Below are 19,646 nucleotides of genomic sequence, written 5' to 3' on the forward strand. Positions count from 1 at the left end.
TAGCATTAGCATGTTAGCATTAGCATGTTAGCATGATATCATTAGCATGTTAGCATTAGCATGTTAGCATGCTAGCATTAGCATGTTAGCGTTAGCATGATATCATGTTAGCATTAGCATGTTAGCATGTTAGCATTAGCATGTTAGCATGTTAGCATTAGCATGTTAGCATGATAGCATTAGCATGTTAGCATGATAGCATTAGCATGTTAGCATTAGCATGTTAACATTAGCATGTTAGCATGATAGCATTAGCATGTTAGCGTTAGCATGATATCATGTTAGCATTAGCATGTTAGCATGTTAGCATTAGCATGTTAGCATGATAGCATTAGCATGTTAGCATTAGCATGTTAGCATTAGCATGTTAGCATTAGCATGTTAGCATGGTAGCATTAGCATGATAGCATTAGCATGTTAGCATTAGCATGTTAGCATGTTAGCATTAGAATGTTGGTGGCAACGTAATGCGCAATAAATAAATTGAAAGTCAATGGGGAGACCTGGCTCACATGTAACCATATGGACCCTTCTGAGAGGCTAAATGTCATCAAATGGTGGTCCGTGGCTCAAATGCTGCACAGTCTTGGCGAGCTTCAGGCACCCAGTAAAATTTCTTGAAATTTAATAAAGTAAATAATAATAAAGTTTAGTAGAATCATTTATTTTATTTATCTATACATCTTAAATACATATAGAATCTATAGCATACACATAACCACATCTATCTATACTGGTATAGATAGAACGCAGCAGGTCTAATATATAGGATATTTAAAAGTGGGCTGTGATCAAAAATAAAAATAAGATGCAATTCATGTGACAGGTAGGCTACATACAGTAGCCTATAGGCTACTATTGTTTCTGTATTCATAATGTTTATATCAATAACTACCACAACAATGATATATCAATTGTTGTAAAGTCAGTTAATTTTGCTCATGCTCAGCTGCCAGTGATTTAAATCCCAATAACATGAGCTGAACAGTTCAGCAACTAACACTAAATGTGCTTTCTGAGTTGCATGGAAGATGGAGAGCTGAAAGCAGGTGTTTTTGTTAAAACGAAACCCTGTATGCAGCCAGTCTGAACCACACAGACTGACACAGAAGCATGGAAGTCGACAACCAGAAAACCAGAGGTTTGGCCTGAACACAGACACTAACAGCTAGGGCATTTTAGTTGACGATTTGGCCTTGAACACTGGAACATAAAATGTTAAAATTTCTGTTTGGCTTTTAGGCTATGTGAACAAAAATTGCATATGGCAAGATATGACGAATAACTTAAATATACAAAGAAATGACTGACAATGACAGGTACCAATAATAAATAAATAATGTACTATGACCAAAATTGCCATTTTCTTTTAAATAATTAGGCTATGCTTTCCCCCCCAAAAAAATTAAATAGTGTAAATACCCGATCTACAAGCTTACAACACCACTGCAATGCGAGGCTTTGTGAGCTTGTAGATCTGCTATTTCCCCTATCTTTAAACATTTATCAACATTTATCAACATGGTAACGATTACGATGATTATGCAAGAATCAGCTTTATTGTCACATCAAAGATTTACAGAAGTAAAACAAAAAGTAGGTGAAATTAGTTTTTGTGCCAATGTTACCCACTTTATTTTATTGCGATTACCTTGAATACTTGCAATCAGGTGATAATATAATAATTGTGACAGGCTGACTAACAGGGTTCTCGGGGAGCTGGTCCAGGCTGGTGTCAGCCCAGAAGAGAAGGAGGTGCCGGTCACCATCATGTCGCTGCCGTTGTCCAGGAGCCGGGAGGAGCATTCCATGTCTCTCAGCAGAGAAGAGGCCGGTGTGGATGGGGACGCTCTGAGACCCATCGTCATTGATGGAGCAATGTGGCTATGAGGTGAGAAAATGTAAACGCTCATTGAACAAACAAACAAATGTGTTTCAATTGTACAACACAGTCATCCAATGAAGTAGCCAATTAGCATTAAAGGTTTTATGACATTCATTTTAATTTCTTTTTCTTTTTCTTTTTTCTTTTAGGTTTTATGACCTCAATTACACCCAAAAAACCTGAACTTTGAACATTCAGTGGATCTTCTGTGGTCTGAAGTTTTCTTTGGGGTTTTTTGGGCCTTTTGAGCTACAATGAAAACAGGCAACACAGTGAAACAGTGACATCTGCTGGCAAATCCCATTGACATATATGGGATTTGCAGTAAGTGATGTCACTTACTGCCGGCAAATCAGAGCACCTGTATGAGCCAGAAAACCCCAGATCACAGAAAATCTACTGAATGTTAAAAGTTCATGTTTTTTGGGTGCAATTGAGATTAGAAAACCTAAAAAAAACAAGAACAATTCCAAAACCTTTTTTTTAATGTCACAATCACTTTAAGAATGTTTTTCTGAACTGACTGTTCTGCTGCCTTATTATTATTACGTATCATTATTAGCCTATTATCCACTGGGCATTACTCTATACTGGTTAACGTCTCAGTTAGCAGATTTATGCTATTACGACTACTACTACTAATGCCTATTATAAACCGATATATATAATGCCGATGTATAAACTCACGTAGAGCTTGTATAAGGATGCTATTTTAGGCAAATGTTTACAAATTTTTCGTCAAATGTTAGCCGTTTATAACATGCTCAGAATAGGGATGCTGAATAGCCTAGGGATATCTGTTGTCATTTAGAATACGGTACATTCTGTCCTTTCCAGCTCTTCATAAATTACATAGTCTGTTGAGAATGCCCTCAGTGAATTAAGCCTTAAGATAACATCTTATATTCCAGTCTCTGCCTGTTCCTCACGTACACTCACCTTCTTTTATACATGCCATACACACACACACACACACACACACACACACACACACACACACACACACACACACACACACACACACACACACACACACACACACACACACACACACACACACACACACACACACACACTCGTCTATAAAACTGTCCCATTTTGTGCACACAACACAGGCACGCCAGGTATGCAAATCTTAACATGCAAATCACAGTTTTCCTCTTTCAGAGAACGGTTGTTTTATAGGTCTGCACAGAATAGAAACAGGCCTGACAACACTTTAATTCATGGCTCCATTCTTCTAAAGTCAGATTTAGACTACATCGTACGACACAAATAGCCTGTCTACAAACTCACAACACGTGTTGTGAGTTTATAGATTGCCTATTTTTGGCGGGTGACAAAGCATACTGTAAATTAGGCAATTAGGTACTATACTACACTATAAAATCAATGATGGGTCCATTTTGGTTTAATTCGTATACTCCCAGAGTTAAATTAACATACCGTAGATGATTTTGCTGTGTAATGTAGGTGGTTTGGCACAATTACATTAGATCTTGAGATATTTATTTAGCTGTTTATTTTTTATTTTGATGCCTGTACCAATTCCAATTAAAGTTCTATAACTTTTCTTATATGTTAAAATTGGCTTAATGGAGCCGAACTCTAGATGTGAGGGCTGCGTAGGGGCAATTTTAACTTAGCAAAACTTGTACCACTGTTTGCTAAATGTAGCAAATTAAAAGTTACTCATGTTTTATTTCATTTATTTTGGTTCTCAGATTTTAGCAATTCAATTAGATTTGTAGAAGTGTGTCTGAGACAAGTGGCCCGACTTCGGACTTGTATATTGGGCAGTTTAGGCATTTGCATAGCAAATGTTGCGATATGCTGTGGGAATACTGTAAGTGCTGCTACTGTACATCTTTGTTCACACAACTACCTTTTTAATGTAACTTGTTGCCATGAAAGCGGAATGTGTCATTGCCGTCTACTACTACAGCATTGAATGAAATTAACAGGTACTAAACTCAACTCAACTCCAATTGTATTTATATAGCACATTTAACATGACCAGGTCAACCAAGTGCTGTACATGCTTTAAAAAAAATAGCAGATCTACAAGCTCATAGCGCGGCACCGAGTGCCGCGCTACAAGCTTGTAGGTCTGCTATTTTTGAAAAATCGAAGAACGACTGACATAGAAACATAGCTTTTTCAGAAAACTGTCAGGATGTAGAAGACATTTTTAGAATCTGATCTCAGGTCAAAATGGGTTAAGAAAAGAACAAAAACAGTGCGATATAAAAAGACAGCAACAGGAAATCAATGGTACGGTGAAAGCAAGTTTGCATGTGTGCTTGCAGTAATGAACTACTGTTTCATTTGAAGACCAAACGATTGCTTGCTCATGCTATTTCATTTTTCCTGTGCTTATTCAGCCACGGAAACAAGGAAGTGTTCTCTTGTCTGGGAATCCACTTTGCTGTGAGCTACTTCCTTGAAAGAGGTCACACTGATGTCACTGTGTTTGTGCCATCATGGAGGAAGGAGCACCCCAGACCTGATGTCCCCATCACAGGTAGGATGACGGGAATGTGCTGCCAATTTGTGCCAGTTTGATATGCAGTAGTGGTTCTCAACCTTGTTGTCGTTTGGTCGGGAAGGACCTATAGTCAAACAAAAGGTGAAGACGCAGGGGGATCACTGCCATCAGTTTGACGCTGCAAAGGTGTGTGTGTGTGTGTGTGTGTGTGTGTGTGTGTGTGTGTGTGTGTGTGTGTGTGTGTGTGTGTGTGTGTGTGTGTGTGTGTGTGTGTGTGTGTGTGTGTGTGTGTGTGTGTGTGTGTGTGTGCGTGCGTGCGTGCGTGCGTGCGTGCGTGCGTGCGTGCGTGCGTGCGTGCGTGTGTGTGTGTGCGTGCGTGCGTGCGTGCGCATGTGTTTACATGTGTTTTAAATGTGCACTGCTGAGCCTGGTCAAAGAGACATTTCTGTTCCTTGTGACAGACAATAATGTTATGTTGAATCTTGAATTAGACACTGATGTAAATACCCCAGAAAGTTTCCCTTTCCAACTGGAATGAACCTTGATCTGTGTACTTACTACTCAAATGTTGCTAACCTGGGACTTTTATTTTATCAGCTATATCATTTCCTGTGTTACTCATATATAACTGCCTGTTCATCTATTAGCAACAGTGGTTGTAAAAGCATGATCATTTCTAGATCCTATGTCCTATTCTGCAGAACCTGTTTGCTTTTGATATCACTGACACTCACTCTATGATTCATTCAGAGAGGAATACATTTCATTGGAGAGGGAACTTATCAAGGCCCTTTTTTCACAACGTTGTCCTCACAATGTCTAATACAATTACCTTTCAGAAAATAGTAGAGGCTATTATATAAAATTGTTGGTTGCTTTTAATTATTCAGTTCATTATTAGTATTTATCTAATTATTTGTCAATTATCAGAATTATTTGTCATTGCCAAGTATTTGTACAAGGCATTTGTCTCAACTATTTACTCAAAGATAAGCAAAATACAATATAAACGATAAACTTTATGCAATATATTGTACACTGTATATAGTATAGACCAGGGTTCCCCAATAAATTTTCCTCAAGGGCCATATTTTGACTACGGTACCAGGCTGGGGGCCGAGTCGGCACGCGCGAGGTCGAGGTCTTGCCCTGAAATTAATGTTCAGGGCAAGACCCCATTTGAAAAGGACCCCCAGTTTGACATGCAGAGGCTACTGACCCCAATTTAATGCCATTTATATCTAGGACCCCCCCCCCCCCCCAAAAAAAAACCGCGGGCCGCTAATTGGGGAACCCTGGTTTAGATCAACATAGCCAGAAATAAATATAAATTCTTGTTTCAGTGATAAATCTGACATCTACCCTATCTTTTTCATAAAACGTTCTGCGAAGACCAACACATTCTGTGGGACCTTGAGAGGAAGAAATGTCTGGTATTTACACCTTCGCGCCGCATCGCTGGCAAACGGGTGATCTGCTATGATGACCGCTTCATTGTCAAGCTGGCATACGAATCTGACGGCATCGTTGTGTCCAACGACACGTACCGTGATCTCCAAGGAGAGAACCCGGAGTGGAAGCGGTTCATAGAGGAGAGGCTGCTCATGTACTCCTTTGTTAATGACAAGTAAATCATCTTCTGTCACTCACTATACTTGCTTCTTGGAAGTATTAGGCAGATACCTAACGTGAATCTCATCTGCAGGTTTATGCCTCCCGATGACCCTCTAGGTCGCCATGGACCAACTTTGGACAACTTCCTGAGAAAGGTCCCAAGGACACCCAAGAAGCAGCTGTGTCCTTATGGTGAGGCCACTTCCATTATAATAATATGATTTTTCAATATCTGGTCTCAATCTGTATAATATAATATAAATAGGGCCGGGACTAATTGCGATTAATTTAGATTAATTAACTACAGAAAAATTAATCGCGATTAACTACAGATAAATTAATCGCACCTTTTTTTTCACCGCGGAACTAGTACTGAAAACTGGAAATAATAAAAAGTCACCCCATTTTGTGTTGCCTAGAACTGGAGGTCTGACAAAAAACAGTAACAATATGAAGTAAGTACAGCTTTGTGATGTCACTGAGATGTCACTGAGATGTACTGTTACAATTTTTTTTTTCAGACCTCCAGTTCTAGGCAACACAGAATGGGGTGACTTTTTATTATTATTTCCACAACAGGTATATTAATGACAGTAAAATGTTGAAAATGAGTGGTATCCTGTAGTCACTATTCGTTGATTCACTGGGATACCAAAAAACATTAAAAAAAAGGTTTCTCGCTGTTCTCGGGTTGAATATTGATATGCGATTAAAATGCGATTAATCTAGATTAATTAATCGCAAAGCCTCTGATTAATTCGATTAATTTATTTTAATCGAGTCCCAGCTCTAAATATAAACTTTTGTGTGCATTTTGTATTGATATATGAAAAAAATAAACAGCACTATAATAATCTCATAAATCTATCCTCATTCAGGGAAGAAATGCACTTATGGAATTAAATGTAAATTCCACCATCCAGACCGTGCTAACCATTCCCATTGCTCTCTCGCCGATGAGCTTCGTGAGAAGGCCAGGCAATCTTCATCAGCCCATAAACATTCTTTATTGGGTTCTGGTCCAGTGACTGCCAATGGCCTCTCTCTGGAGGAGGCGATGGCCCAGAAACTGACCCTGGAACAGTGGAGAGGCTCTTTGAAGAAAGGCCACACCAGTGAAAATGTTGTTCTGATCAAAGGGGCTCACCACTCCAGCAAGCGGCCAACATCTAGGAAAGAGAAGGTCAGTCAACACTCTCCTTCTGACCTGGAATCTCTTTTCTCCTCTGGCTCTCAGGAGCAGCTGGACTCTGGTTTGGGTTCCATAGATATTCCACCAATTGAGACCTACTGGGACCACACTGATCAACGCTATGGAGCCAGTTACAGGAGCTTCCATCCCAACTTCAGTTCCAGGCCAACAGTACCCCTAAAAGTGCACAACATTGGTTCTCTATCGTGTTCGAGACTGGCTCTCCACTACATATTATTAAATATGTACGGGAACTGACCCCACAGGGCAGTGTTCATGGATATCTCTTTAAGACACATTACTACTATGGTGGCCCTGCCCAGATTGCCAATCAGCGGGCTATTTAAGCCCCATCTGTGCAGAGCCACTTCGATTTTTTCATTTCCACGAGCAGACGTTTCGTGTATCTCAGCAGTTTTGACACTTATTAAACAATATATATATATATATATATATTTAGAACATACAGCTGCGTGGCACACAGTCCGCTTACCGGAGGTAAGAAGAGAGCCGGTCGTCGTTACGACTCCTCTCAGGGCGCCGCGTAGCTCCATCGAGAAATCAAACAAAACAGCAACAGCAACAAGCTGCAGTGCCTAATCCGCTAGACAGTGGAGGAAGCCTCAGCCTGTCCGTGCGTCCGTCCCTAGTGAAACCCGACCACGTTGGGGGAAACTAGGAGACGGCGTTCGGTGTGGCCAAAGCCAAGCGCGAAGCCGACCACGTTGGCGACGCCTTGGTTCCCTGGCTGCAGAAGCGGTGAGAGAGCCGGTCGTCTCGACGACTCCTCTCAGGGCGCCGCGTAGCTCTACTGATAAAACAGCAGCAACAACAAGCTCAGTGCCGAATCCGCTAGACAGTGGAGGAAGCCTCAGTCTTGTCCGTGCGTCCGCTCCCTGGGACGGCGTTCGGTGTGGCCAAAGCAAAGTGCGAAGCCGACCACGTTGGCGATGCCTTGGTTCCCGGGCTGCAGAAGCGCTGTGAGACCCCGAGCGAAACCGACCTCGTCGGTGGACCTCCTGGTTGATCATCGCGGCTGTACACCGTTGCGGCGGGTAGCGGGGTAGAACCCAGAGGAGCTGACCTAGTCGGCGTACTCTGAGGCCATCTACAGTCGCTGATCGTTGCCGCCGCGGTCCGGCCAGACCACACGGCAGAGAGTGTAAACAAACAATTCCAGCGTGTTCCACTTCCTCATTGACAGGTTGACATGAGCGTCATAGTGTAGGAGGGATTCCCGTCAGGGACGGCTGCCCAGACTGCACTGTGCCTCATGGTTCACAAGAGGGCGGTGTGGCTCAAAGATCAGGAGACAAAAACTCCCGATGACCCACCGTGTCAGGCGCTGCAATTAAATCGCTTACTCTGTCACAATTGGTTCTGGTTAATATATACTTATATGCTTATAAGTATGATAATGGCTACAACACCACACTATGCATGTGTACTTGTAGGCCTACTGGAATGATATACAAAAGCGCCAGTGTGCTTAATGTCAGATGGTTTTGTTCTAGAGCGCCTCAGAGCGGCTGAGCAGTTTATGTACAACCTCTTCCAGAGGTCCATAACTCTGCTGGTGACACAAAACAAACTGTGGACATTGATTTGGTATGGACTCTGTCCTAACAAAGAGAGAGCACACTGAGAAGCCATGTCATGGGGATGTCTTAGGGTACCATGTTGCCTTGATTCGTTTATGCAGCATTGTGAGATTCTGCAAAGGGGAGATTATGACCCCTCACGTTCAAGCAATTACTATGTGCCCACTCCCTGTTGAGCACAGTCCGAGTTAAAATATGGTGTACAATACAAGATGTATACATATATGTATATATAGGTACACATATAATAAATAATATAGGTATATGAATATATCTATATAGAGACAAGAGGAGATGGAAACAGCAGGGGTTTCTCAGGCTGCATGTGGAGCTCACATGCCCACAGATGATGGCCATGACCAGTGTGTGTCCTGCGGGGGCCCTGGTATGAGGACCCCGCCCCCGGTACGAATGGGCTCATCCTTCCAGCTGAAGCTGGAGGGGCCATGGGGGCCTGTTTTTAGAGGCAAAAGACCAGTCGTTTCCACTGACAGACTAAAATGTCCCATAGAAATGTCATTTTTATGTGAACATGTATGCTAATTGTATACAGCTGTGACTCTGTCTCCAAGACAATTTTTTCTCAAGGGAGATAAATAAAGACTACCTTGAACCTTGTCCCAGGTTGGCAGAGCTGGGTGAGCTAAGCTCAGGCTATAGCTCCACCTCTTTCCTGCCCTGCCTGGTATGGACAGGTCTGTAAAGAAGGATTTAGTGAAAGTTTTCTGTGAGACTACTTACGAGTGTCAGCAGCCCATTAATGCACTACAGTGTGCAGTTTAGGGAGCGAGCGTTGACTCGCCCTCTCGGGTTAGCTGTTGTCTCGTTTGAAGGTGAGACTAACAAAATTCCTTGGGGTCAGACGGCCATTAGAGCACACTATACACTACAGGGTATGGTTTATTGTTTATTGAATGGATCCCCGTTAGCTGATGCCGAGGCGACAGCTAATCTTCCTGGGGTCCATATGAAACGGACATACAAAAAGTACATGAATACATGTATTGTTGGTGTTACGCCAGCTTACACGCCTGTGATGTAGTTCGGTATTGTGGATCTGGGTTCAGTGACACAAACAGAACGTGCTGGGTCAGTCGAATGTTTCCCTTTATGTTGGGCAGTCATCATAGCGCACTATACTGTCATATTTCTGGCGAGGCGTCAGCTCACGCGACAGTGGTGTAGTTCTGTCACAGACAGGACATGCTGTGTCTGTCCGATGTTTGGTGACACAGACATGACATGCTGGGTCTGCCAGGAAGTATGCCTGAATCTCAGCCATTGTCACACTATAGGGCGTATTGCTGACGGGGTCAGCTCATGCGTCCGTGGTGTAGTTCTGTCACAGACAGGACGTGCTGTGTCTGTCCGACGTTTGGTTGAAGGCAAATTATGCAGGCATTATAGCGCACTATACTGTCGTATTGCTGGCGGGGCGCCTGCTTACGCGACCGTGGTGTAGTTCTGTCTGTGGATCTGGTTCCCCAGTGACACAGACAGGACATGCTGGGTCTGCCAGGAAGTATGCCTGAATCTCAGCCATTGGCACACTATACGGCGTATTGCTGACGGGGTCAGCTCATGCGTCCGTGGTGTAGTTTCACGGTGAAGCCGGGCTCAGTAACACAGCAGAGCGTGCTGTGGCTGTCGCGCAGAGCACACGATACAGTATACAGTGTGTCACGGCGAGCCGTTTACGCACCTGGGTGTGACTCTGCGGGGTAGAATCCGGTTACCGGTCTGAAACCACAGAGAAAGCTCTTCTCATCCAGAGAAGTCACGAAGTCATGGCTATCTAGGCGCAGCTAGCCAACACAGGGCTATTTTGTCAATGCCACCGTCACCTGCTTACACGGCGCTTCGGTGACCATAAGGGCCCTGACCTTATTGAGGAGCTACAGCGACTGGCTTCATGCTTCCCAGGCAGTAGCAGCGGGCAAGACTATTCGGGTGTGGCGCCTTCGGTTTCCACAGTCCGAGCTGCAGCAGGAAGGCCGAGCTCGTCCAATGAAGCTGCCTGTTTAGCCATTGGCCTTGTTAGGCCAGGAGGTCAGTGCACTGCTCCAACAAGCTAAGAAGGCTTGTGCAGATGAACAGATGCAGGAGGTGATGGCAGGAATGCTCCATCATGAGCAACTTGCCTCAACGGCTCCTCAGGCTGCGCAACCCCAGTTAGGTTTGGCAGCTCCAGGGGCCTACGGGTCCGGTTGGAGGCCAACCGGCGGGGTATGGCTAGATGTGCTCAGCACACCGAGCCCACTCCTCAGTCCTGACAGTTCAGGGAACCCAGCCCCCACATGCTGTCTCTCGAGACAGTGGCGGTCAATTCAGGTGGACCCCTGAGTAGGTTCCACCATGTCAAGGGTTGTATCACTCTCGAGGTCGTCCTCAGACGAGCCCTCCATCGTCGTTTCCAGTCATCCTGGTTCTCCATCTGGTCAGTTTGTTGGTACTTTGCGCTCCGGCGTCATTCTTGAGTACATCCACGTATGTTAGCGTGGGACGTCCTCGTGACCGGTGCCTGTTTGTTGGATCCCACAGCACTAGTTTGCTGGCTGGCATCTCTTGGCAGTTGAGCCAGCTGGTGCCTCCGCCCCTTAGGGCTGAGGGCGGCCACGGTGCACTGCGTCCCCCCGGCTCCCCTGAACATGCGGCCAGTGCATTATCTGTCCTTTACGGTCAGGCACTATGCAGGCGTATTGCTGACAGTGTCAGTTTACATGTATGAAACGTGTATAGTTACGCCGGTTCACACAGCAGAGTGAGTGTGAAAAGACTGTCATGGGGGAGCAGAACCACCAGAAGGGCATATTACGGCATGGCCGTTAAGCGCCTGGGTGTAATTGTGTGGGGGAAACCGGTTATCGGAGCCACGGAGTGAGCTCCCTCCTCGTCCGGGGGTAATGGGCTATGCCGGTGACCTTGTGACACGGCGGACCACTGTCCCACACAAGGTCAACACAAGGATCACCCAGTTACTGAAGGGTGCTCGCACATTAGGTCGGCAGTCCCCCCACGGGAGGTGGTACTGTCTGCCTTGCGGCATGAGCCAATTAAGCGGGGACACTTGGGTGGCTTCTCGCAGGACAGCATTCTTGCTGTTAGCAGTGTCAGCCACAAGAATGTCCCTATGAGTGCATGAAGGATGCTGCCACTTCCTGCATGGCATTGGTTAGGTGGTGCTGGCACCAATCCCTGCATTCTATACCATAACGGCCTGATCAGAGTACGAGCCAGTCAGCCTGTTGAGTTGCACCCTCCCCACCCTCCTAAGCAGGGTGGTAAAGCAGGATTGCAGTCACGGTTGGGCCCTGTCAGGGCCTCTAATGGGCCAAACTGTTTTAAGCAGATGGTCTCCAAGACTGGGCTCCCTCATTGGGTTGTGAAACAATCTAGCAGGCATATAGGTGGGCAGGGATGTGGGCACAATCCGTGCAGGGCCTTGTGGCCCATGCACTGATGACGAGATGTCCCTCTATCTGAGATCTGTGTGACGGACTCTGTGTCGATGCCGTCCGCATTTAGCAGGTTATACCAGTGTGGTATCCATGTGACAGCCAGCACCCTCCTCACTGAGTGGGCTGGGCTCCGCATCAGGACACGGCTTCAACAGTCTGTTGGCCTACTGTCCGAAGGGCTGACTTGAGCGGGAGTGCATGACTGCAGACTGCAGTAACCTGGTTACATTTCCCGAATGGCACCCTGGTGCTCAGAGGAGCTCAGGTTAGGGCCCCACCAGTCCTGTTTGGGGGCCAGGCCGTTAGCCCTGGAGGCTCTATGATGAGCCCCCTTAAAATCGTTTAGTCAGTGAGCCTGACATGCTGTCACTCAAGACAGCAGTATTATATAGTCACGTCTGCAAGGAGAAATGTGGGAGTTGTGAGCGCTGTCAACCCCTGACACGCTCGGCCGGGTGATGGAGTAGTTTTACACCTCGACCCAACCTTCTCCCCAAGGTTCTCTCAGGGGCACATCTCAATCAGGTGATTGAGCTCTGTCCTCTCTTTACATGCAGACGGATGAAGTGTGCAGTGGTGTATCTCTGACAGAGATCTACACAGCAGTGACATGGGCGACTCTGCCTACATTCACCCTGTCCTACCGATGGAACGTGGTGGCATCCGCTCCCCCTGTGGGAGTCGCTCCTGCGTGCTACTCAGCGGTAGGGTCACCGGCACCTTGACCGGTCAGGTCGGCCGGGCATCTGACGGGCTGGCTTGAGCAGCCCTTCACCCCGGTGGTCACTGGCCTAGCATCGTGCTGGGCCAGCTGAGCCTAGGTGGCGTCTTGCGCCTAGGCCACGAGTATTACTTACTTGGTATGAATACTGAAGTTTTGGAGCATTTTGGCGAGCACCTGTGACTCATGGCGCTCACCACTTATAGGCTCGGATGGAATTCAGGTTAAACTGCCTCGGGCTGCCGCGGGGGCAGCTGGTCTGCTTATTTCCTCGCGGTGTGTCTTAGAGAGTTCCCGTACATATTTAATAATATGTAGTGGAGAGCCAGTCTCGAACACGATAGAGAACGGAGGGTTACACTGTAACCCAGGTTCTCTGAGTGGAGAGACTGGCTCTCCACGAAAGAGCCGCTTCCGAAATTCGTGTCAATCAAGTTAATCGAAGTGGCTCTGCACAGATGGGGCTTAAATAGCCCGCTGATTGGCAATCTGGGCAGGGCCACCATAGTAGTAATGTGTCTTAAAGAGATATCCATGAACACTGCCCTGTGGGGTCAGTTCCCGTACATATTTAATAATATGTAGTGGAGAGCCAGTCTCTCCACTCAGAGAACCTGGGTTACAGTGTAACCCTCCGTTCCCCTAAAAATACACCATGTAGTTGCTGCTCAAATGTTTCGTCCTCTTCGTGGTCCACAGGTGGCTTTCATCCCCATAGCCAACACCATAGCATGGGACTAGCCAGCACCCACCACCCAGACATAATGGCTTACACTCCTTCTCATTACTATGGCTATGGGGCATCTGTGTATCCAGTGAGCATGCATGCACACAGCCACCCAGGAGAATTCCAGCATAGCAGGGCTCAAGACTCTCTCCACTATCCGGAATGTCTGGAGAGAAGCCACACTGGGAGCACTCCCATATGACACAACCAGGTCCTTGTGGAAAGGAGAAAGAGGATGTCCGAAAGAAGCTCCTCACCATCTTTAATCTTTAAGCCATCCCAGCCTGTCAAAGTGGGCAGGGGTGAGGTGGGTTCGGGGGGTGAGGCCAAGTAGGAGCCTGACCAGTTTGTTTTGGGAGGTCTGGAGGCTTGTTTTAAGGGCCTTTGAGGTGCTGTGGTACCAAGAGGTGGATGCATAGTCAAAGAAACCTTGTACGAGGGCTCCTGTTAAGGTCTTCAAGGTGTTTTTGTTGACCAGTGAGGAGATCCTGTAAAGGAATCTTGTTCTTTGATTGACTTTTTTGATTACGTTGGTGGCCATTTTATCACCGGAAAGATTGGCCTCCAGGATGGAACCTCAGTCTGGATCGATTGCTACCGGAAACAATTTTCTCTGTATAGTAGATTTGTCTCTTGTTTTGTTTAGTTTAGTTTTTTGTTTGTTTTCCACGTTTTTTGTATAATATTATTATTGTTATTATGCTTTAACTGTGTTGTATTCTATGTATGTGGGTTTGTATGTGGGGAGGGGGAGGGCTGTGGACGGGTGTTCTGTGTATTTTGTGAAAAATTTAAAATAAAAACAGAATATTCAAAAAAAAAAGTAGTCAACCCACAGAGCCTAGTCCTTCCACGCGCCAGAATGGTACCTCCCAGTCCCGGCAGAGTAGTTCAGGAGGAACGGATTGTGTGGCCCTGGTTTTTCCCTAATGGGACTGATCGAGGGTAGCTACTGGGACGTAGGTCGGGACTTGATCACCCCGGCTGGGTCACCTGAGTGAAAACCCCGATGACCTTGGGATACATCACTGAGGATACGTCCCAGGTGCATCCATGTATGTATGTATTTTGTTATATTTATCAAATAAATAAAATATTTAAGGTGTTTTTATTTTAGTTGTAGAGGGCAAGTAGGTTAAAATGTTTTAAGGCATATTTGTCATATTAGACAGGGATCCTTTTAAGTAAAACATTTGAGTATAGGCTACTTTTTTCCTGTTCATTCTACATACTGTGAAATAAAATGATTGATTGAAATTAACAGTTTGCAGAATTACAGTACATTTCAAGCACAACTCAATACAAAGACTGTTAACTGTGAGTGGAAGACCCAATAAAGCATTAAACTTGTTTACAAGCGGGTCCACCAAAATCAATTCATCAAAAATCTGTCAATTTCCTCCACGCACCTGCGTCGCCCTTTAAATGCAGTCTCGTGTTGGTGACGTCCCTTCTCCATCCAGTCATCTGCTCCTCTCTGTATCAGCTGAGCTGATCGAGTGTAGGCTACTGTGCTGTGTGCTCCTACACCGGCCTCTACAATAATAACAACCACAGCGTTTCTGTAGCCTACAACTGTTTCTGTGAGTAAATTAAATTCCACAACACACCATCCATCCATCCATCAACATAATATTGATTGATTAATTTCAGCCGCGGGTTTTGTTTGCGTATTAAAAGAGGCTTTGATTGATTGTTTGGTGTGTTTGTAAACGTGCTCTTAAGAGTCGACTCTGCTGCTTCAGATTTGCTGTTGCAACGAATGAATATCGATTCACTTGTTCTATCATTATCAAACCGGTTGCCGCAAAATGTTAAGTCGCCCTTCGGAGTCTTTGTGCAAAGTATTAGACCATATTTTCCCAATAAGAGAGGTGTTTTAATCACGTCTGTGTCGGAATCTCTCGGACGTTCTCAATGGACGGCGGTGACTCGAGGGGGCGCGTCCGGTGAAACCCGGAATTAAACGCGTTGTAAACTAGGAGGTAAATACGTCGTTCGAACACAAACGGGATTAAAACGCATATATATTAAATAATATGGAATAATACATTTCACAAAGACTCCGACGGGTGAGTTAACATTTTGGGAAACCGATTAATCACATATATGAATATGATAATGTTTTTGTACAGCAACGGGCTGTACTGGTGACGGTGCACTATTAAAGCACTGGCGGAGTGTCATATCACCAATGCTAGCCGCGGGTTAGAGCACTAGCATTTCGTTTTGGGTTTGATATTGAGTAGAAACTCAGCGTTATTAGTTTGTTTGTTTTGAACACATTCTGATGTTCTATCCTGCGTTTTTTGTGTGTGAAGTGAACCGCTGCCGGTTTGAAGTATTAACAGTTTGCAGAATTACAGTACATTTCAAGCACAACTCTATACAAAAACTTAACTGACGACCCAAGCATTACACTTGTTTACAAGAGGGTCCAGCTTGTTCAATTCATCAAAACATTTGGAGACATGCACTTCTATATAGCCAAAGAACGGAACAGGAATTCATCAGCCTTGTGTATGAACACAAGGCTGCTGTACTTTATACCTCATAGGCTACTAAGCATTTTAAAGTACGGTGCCCCTTTTGGCACCCTCTGTTACCTTTGCTGAATTTTGGACGGTGGTAGCCTATAGGGTCCCTCGTAGCTTATTCCACTCTCCATAGGACGCAGATTTACCTACTCTCTGTTCATGGAGACCGGCGCCGTCGCTTGATGTTTCTGAGAGGAGCAGCGACTCTTTTTTTTTAAATACTTAAACGGCAACTCCAATTAGTGCTATTTCGCACACGTTTCTGTTGTCTCCTATAGCTGTGTTGAAACATCTCACCAAGTGAAGGCCCAGGTCTCCGTGAACAGAGAGTAGGTAAATATGTGTCCTATGGAGAGTGGAATAAGCTATGAGGGACCCTAGGCTACCGCCGTCCAAAATTCAGAAAAGTTAACCGAGGGTGCCGAAAGGGGCTAGGTATGAGGTATGAAGTACAGCAGCCTTGTGGTCAAACTGTTCATACAACAGAAAGATTGGGTATTGGGTAAGACTGACGTTATGTATCTTTCATGACCTTTCACTGCTTCATCTCAACCATTACTCTGGCTCTGGTCTCAGCGAATACCGGACTACTCGCCTCGGCGAGTGGACTTCACCTTTGGCGAGTGGCCTTCCCCTTTGATCGAGAAGTCTTCACTTTCCAGGGCGGGTTCTCCGAGAGAACTCGTCCCCTTCTCGCCAAAAGGGGAAGACCACTCGACCCGAAATGAATAACACCCCCCCCCCCCCCCCCCCCCAACAACGATGATGATGATGGCTACTGCTAATGACATATTGGCATGTGAGAAATTACAATCCTAAGTAGGCCTAAACAAATTAGGCAATCAATATTAACATCTATGACCAAGTTTGTACATTTAACAGAAAGTACAACATTCCTGAGGCACAGGAAATATACAGATGTTAATTCGGATTAATGAACTAAACCTGACTTAATGAACTGTTTTTACACTTTGCAACCAAATGTAAAATGAATAAATAACGGGGACATAAATTGCGCAAAATACTGTTAAACATGACGGCAGCAGTGTAAGTGTACCCCGGCTGATAAAAGGATGAGCTCTCGCTGATGATTTAGAATGTTTAATTCCAGAAACACCGTAAGAACTATAGGTGGAAAAACACACAAACGGTACACAAATGTTACATATATGGCTTCTGACGAAGACAATTGACAAACCATACAGTAGCAAAGCTGAATACTGTAGGCTACTATATGAAAATCAAAAAGTCACAAATACATTGATAACTACTATTGCTCAGCATGAACTGTTTTTATATCAAATTGACAATCCTTTGAGTGCAAAACATGAATTACTGTATCATGAATTATCTTAATGACAAAACCTTTACATTTTATCCTTTTGAAACAATAATGGAATGTTTGTTATTGTATCTGTACTGTATCATTATAACAATGACAAGCAAGGCTAATATTATTTGTAGGCCTATAACACATTTTCCTTTGGCAAACATGAAATGTACCTTTTAATCTATCAACTGTAAATATGAATTACCTATCTAAACCAAAGTATTTATATAATTATTTATCAACGTTACTGAGGCTTCACAAAAAGGGTTCAAAATAGAAAGGCAGAATCACGTCTTGAAAGATACTATTAACTCGCAACGTAAAAGAGATTGCATACAAAGCAACAAAATAAACGCTAAACTACTCATCTACTTGACCACTTCCTTCCTGTTTCTACAGTATGAATAGGCTAACGAGATGCAAATATGCTCACTCACTGAAATGATCCGTTTGGCACATCACTAACAGTCAACAGTCAACAGTACCTTTGACCAGGGTTGCCACATTGAATGAGAGGGAAACAAGCAACCAGGTCTATGAAAATAAATCTAGAATAAGCAACAATATTGCTGACTGTCAAACATCATTGTCCAATGTTGTTTTAGAGCAGTGGTTCTCAAACATTTTCATGTCATCATGGACCACTAATATTCTAAGAAATGTACAGATAAACAAGTCCAAAGTAGTTTATAATGACTAGACGTGGCAATTTACAATTTAGGCATTTAGCAGACGCTCTTAATCCAGAGCGATTTACATTAAGCAAGAACAAAAAAGCATGGGAATACATCACATAAAAACATTTATCATGAAACATGCGTAAGCTAAGAAATAACAGTGGAATATCTATATAATACATTTATACATAGTAACCTGGCAAATAGGGCACAGGGCACAGGACACAGACATATATTTGGGTTCTTTATTTCCCAAGAAGTTGGTGTTGGTGTATCTTATTGGTGTAAAGAATGCCACAGTTTGGCAAATATGGCATGCAAGCCTGTAACATAAAATAAATCTAAACAAAATACGGTAGTGGCACTATCTAGATAAAACAAAGAGGAAACATACCACAATGAAATGAGATATTCCATTTCAATGAAACAAACATAAAACTAGAAAAAGTGCCCTTCCGGGCACAGGTCTCCACCAGGTTATCCACAGATCCGTGCAGTTAGAGGTAAAAACACTTTTCGGCCAGTTATAGCGCCACCTTGAGGCTGAGTTGAAATTGTTCATGTGGCATTTCGTCCTCGGCCTAGTGGGAATGTGGGTGCACAATTTCACGGAAATCACGCGATGTGTTCATGATTTGCAGCATTTTGTTTGAAACTGAGCACTCCTGTGAACTTTGGAAGCCAATGTTAACCAATCAGGATGGAGTCTGATAAATCTGAAAGACCCGTTTCGTTGAATGGCTCTAGAGAGACTGTGTACCAATTTGTGTGATGTTTGGACAAAATCTGTAGGTGTACTGTGCAAAAACTTGTTTTGCACAAAGCGGCCTCCTGGTGGCGCTATAACAGGCCGTTCTGGAAAGTTTGGGGCAGAGGTTCATCGTTGGCATCCAGGGAGTGTGTGTGCAAAATATGGCATCGACCGGGTTAACGGTGGCCGAGATTAGCTGTTCACGGACGCACGGACGGACGGACGGACGGACGGACACGCACACGGACGGACGGACGGACGGACACGCGGACGGACGGAGTGCAAAACATACTCTCCCCACATGCCTTCGGCCTGGTGGAGACAATTACATTAATTGTGTGTCTGAGAACAAGCTACGCCGCTACCAGCGAAGGCAAACAAAGGCTACACAGGGGAATCTGGCCCAGTTGTGGAAGGACTTTGAAAGGGACAATCTCGCCATCATGGACATGCTGAAGATTGCTTCTGAAGTGAATGGCCCAGTGTGGAGATGCCTCGGGGTAACTCACTGAAATGGGACAGCACACAGCACTTTCAACAGTGTTTTTTGAGAACTTTTTTCAACTTTTTCACTGAAACAGTGTGTACATGTATGACAACTTTTTGAGATTTTTTTTCAACTTTTTCACTGAAAGTGTTTTTGTACAACTTTTTCACTGAAAGTG

The 19,646-nt window shown here is 44.5% G+C and overlaps 1 protein-coding gene across 1 annotated transcript; it reads left to right on the plus strand.

The window, feature by feature from the left end:
* Positions 1 to 1,789: 1,789 nt before the first annotated feature.
* LOC310875663 (endoribonuclease ZC3H12A-like) lies at positions 1,790 to 7,942 on the plus strand (the record flags this gene model as incomplete). Its single annotated transcript, XM_083788956.1, has 7 exons — positions 1,790 to 1,891; positions 4,270 to 4,409; positions 5,766 to 6,000; positions 6,079 to 6,179; positions 6,866 to 7,170; positions 7,225 to 7,350; positions 7,859 to 7,942. Exons 1-7 carry the CDS (start codon positions 1,887 to 1,889, stop codon positions 7,940 to 7,942), a joined length of 996 nt encoding a protein of 331 aa, XP_083645082.1. The 5' UTR covers positions 1,790 to 1,886.
* Positions 7,943 to 19,646: the final 11,704 nt, after the last annotated feature.

The sequence above is a fragment of the Protomyctophum parallelum genome, assembly GCF_964188405.1.
Source record: "Protomyctophum parallelum genome assembly, chromosome: 18".
In the NCBI taxonomy this organism is placed as follows: Eukaryota; Metazoa; Chordata; class Actinopteri; order Myctophiformes; family Myctophidae; genus Protomyctophum; species Protomyctophum parallelum.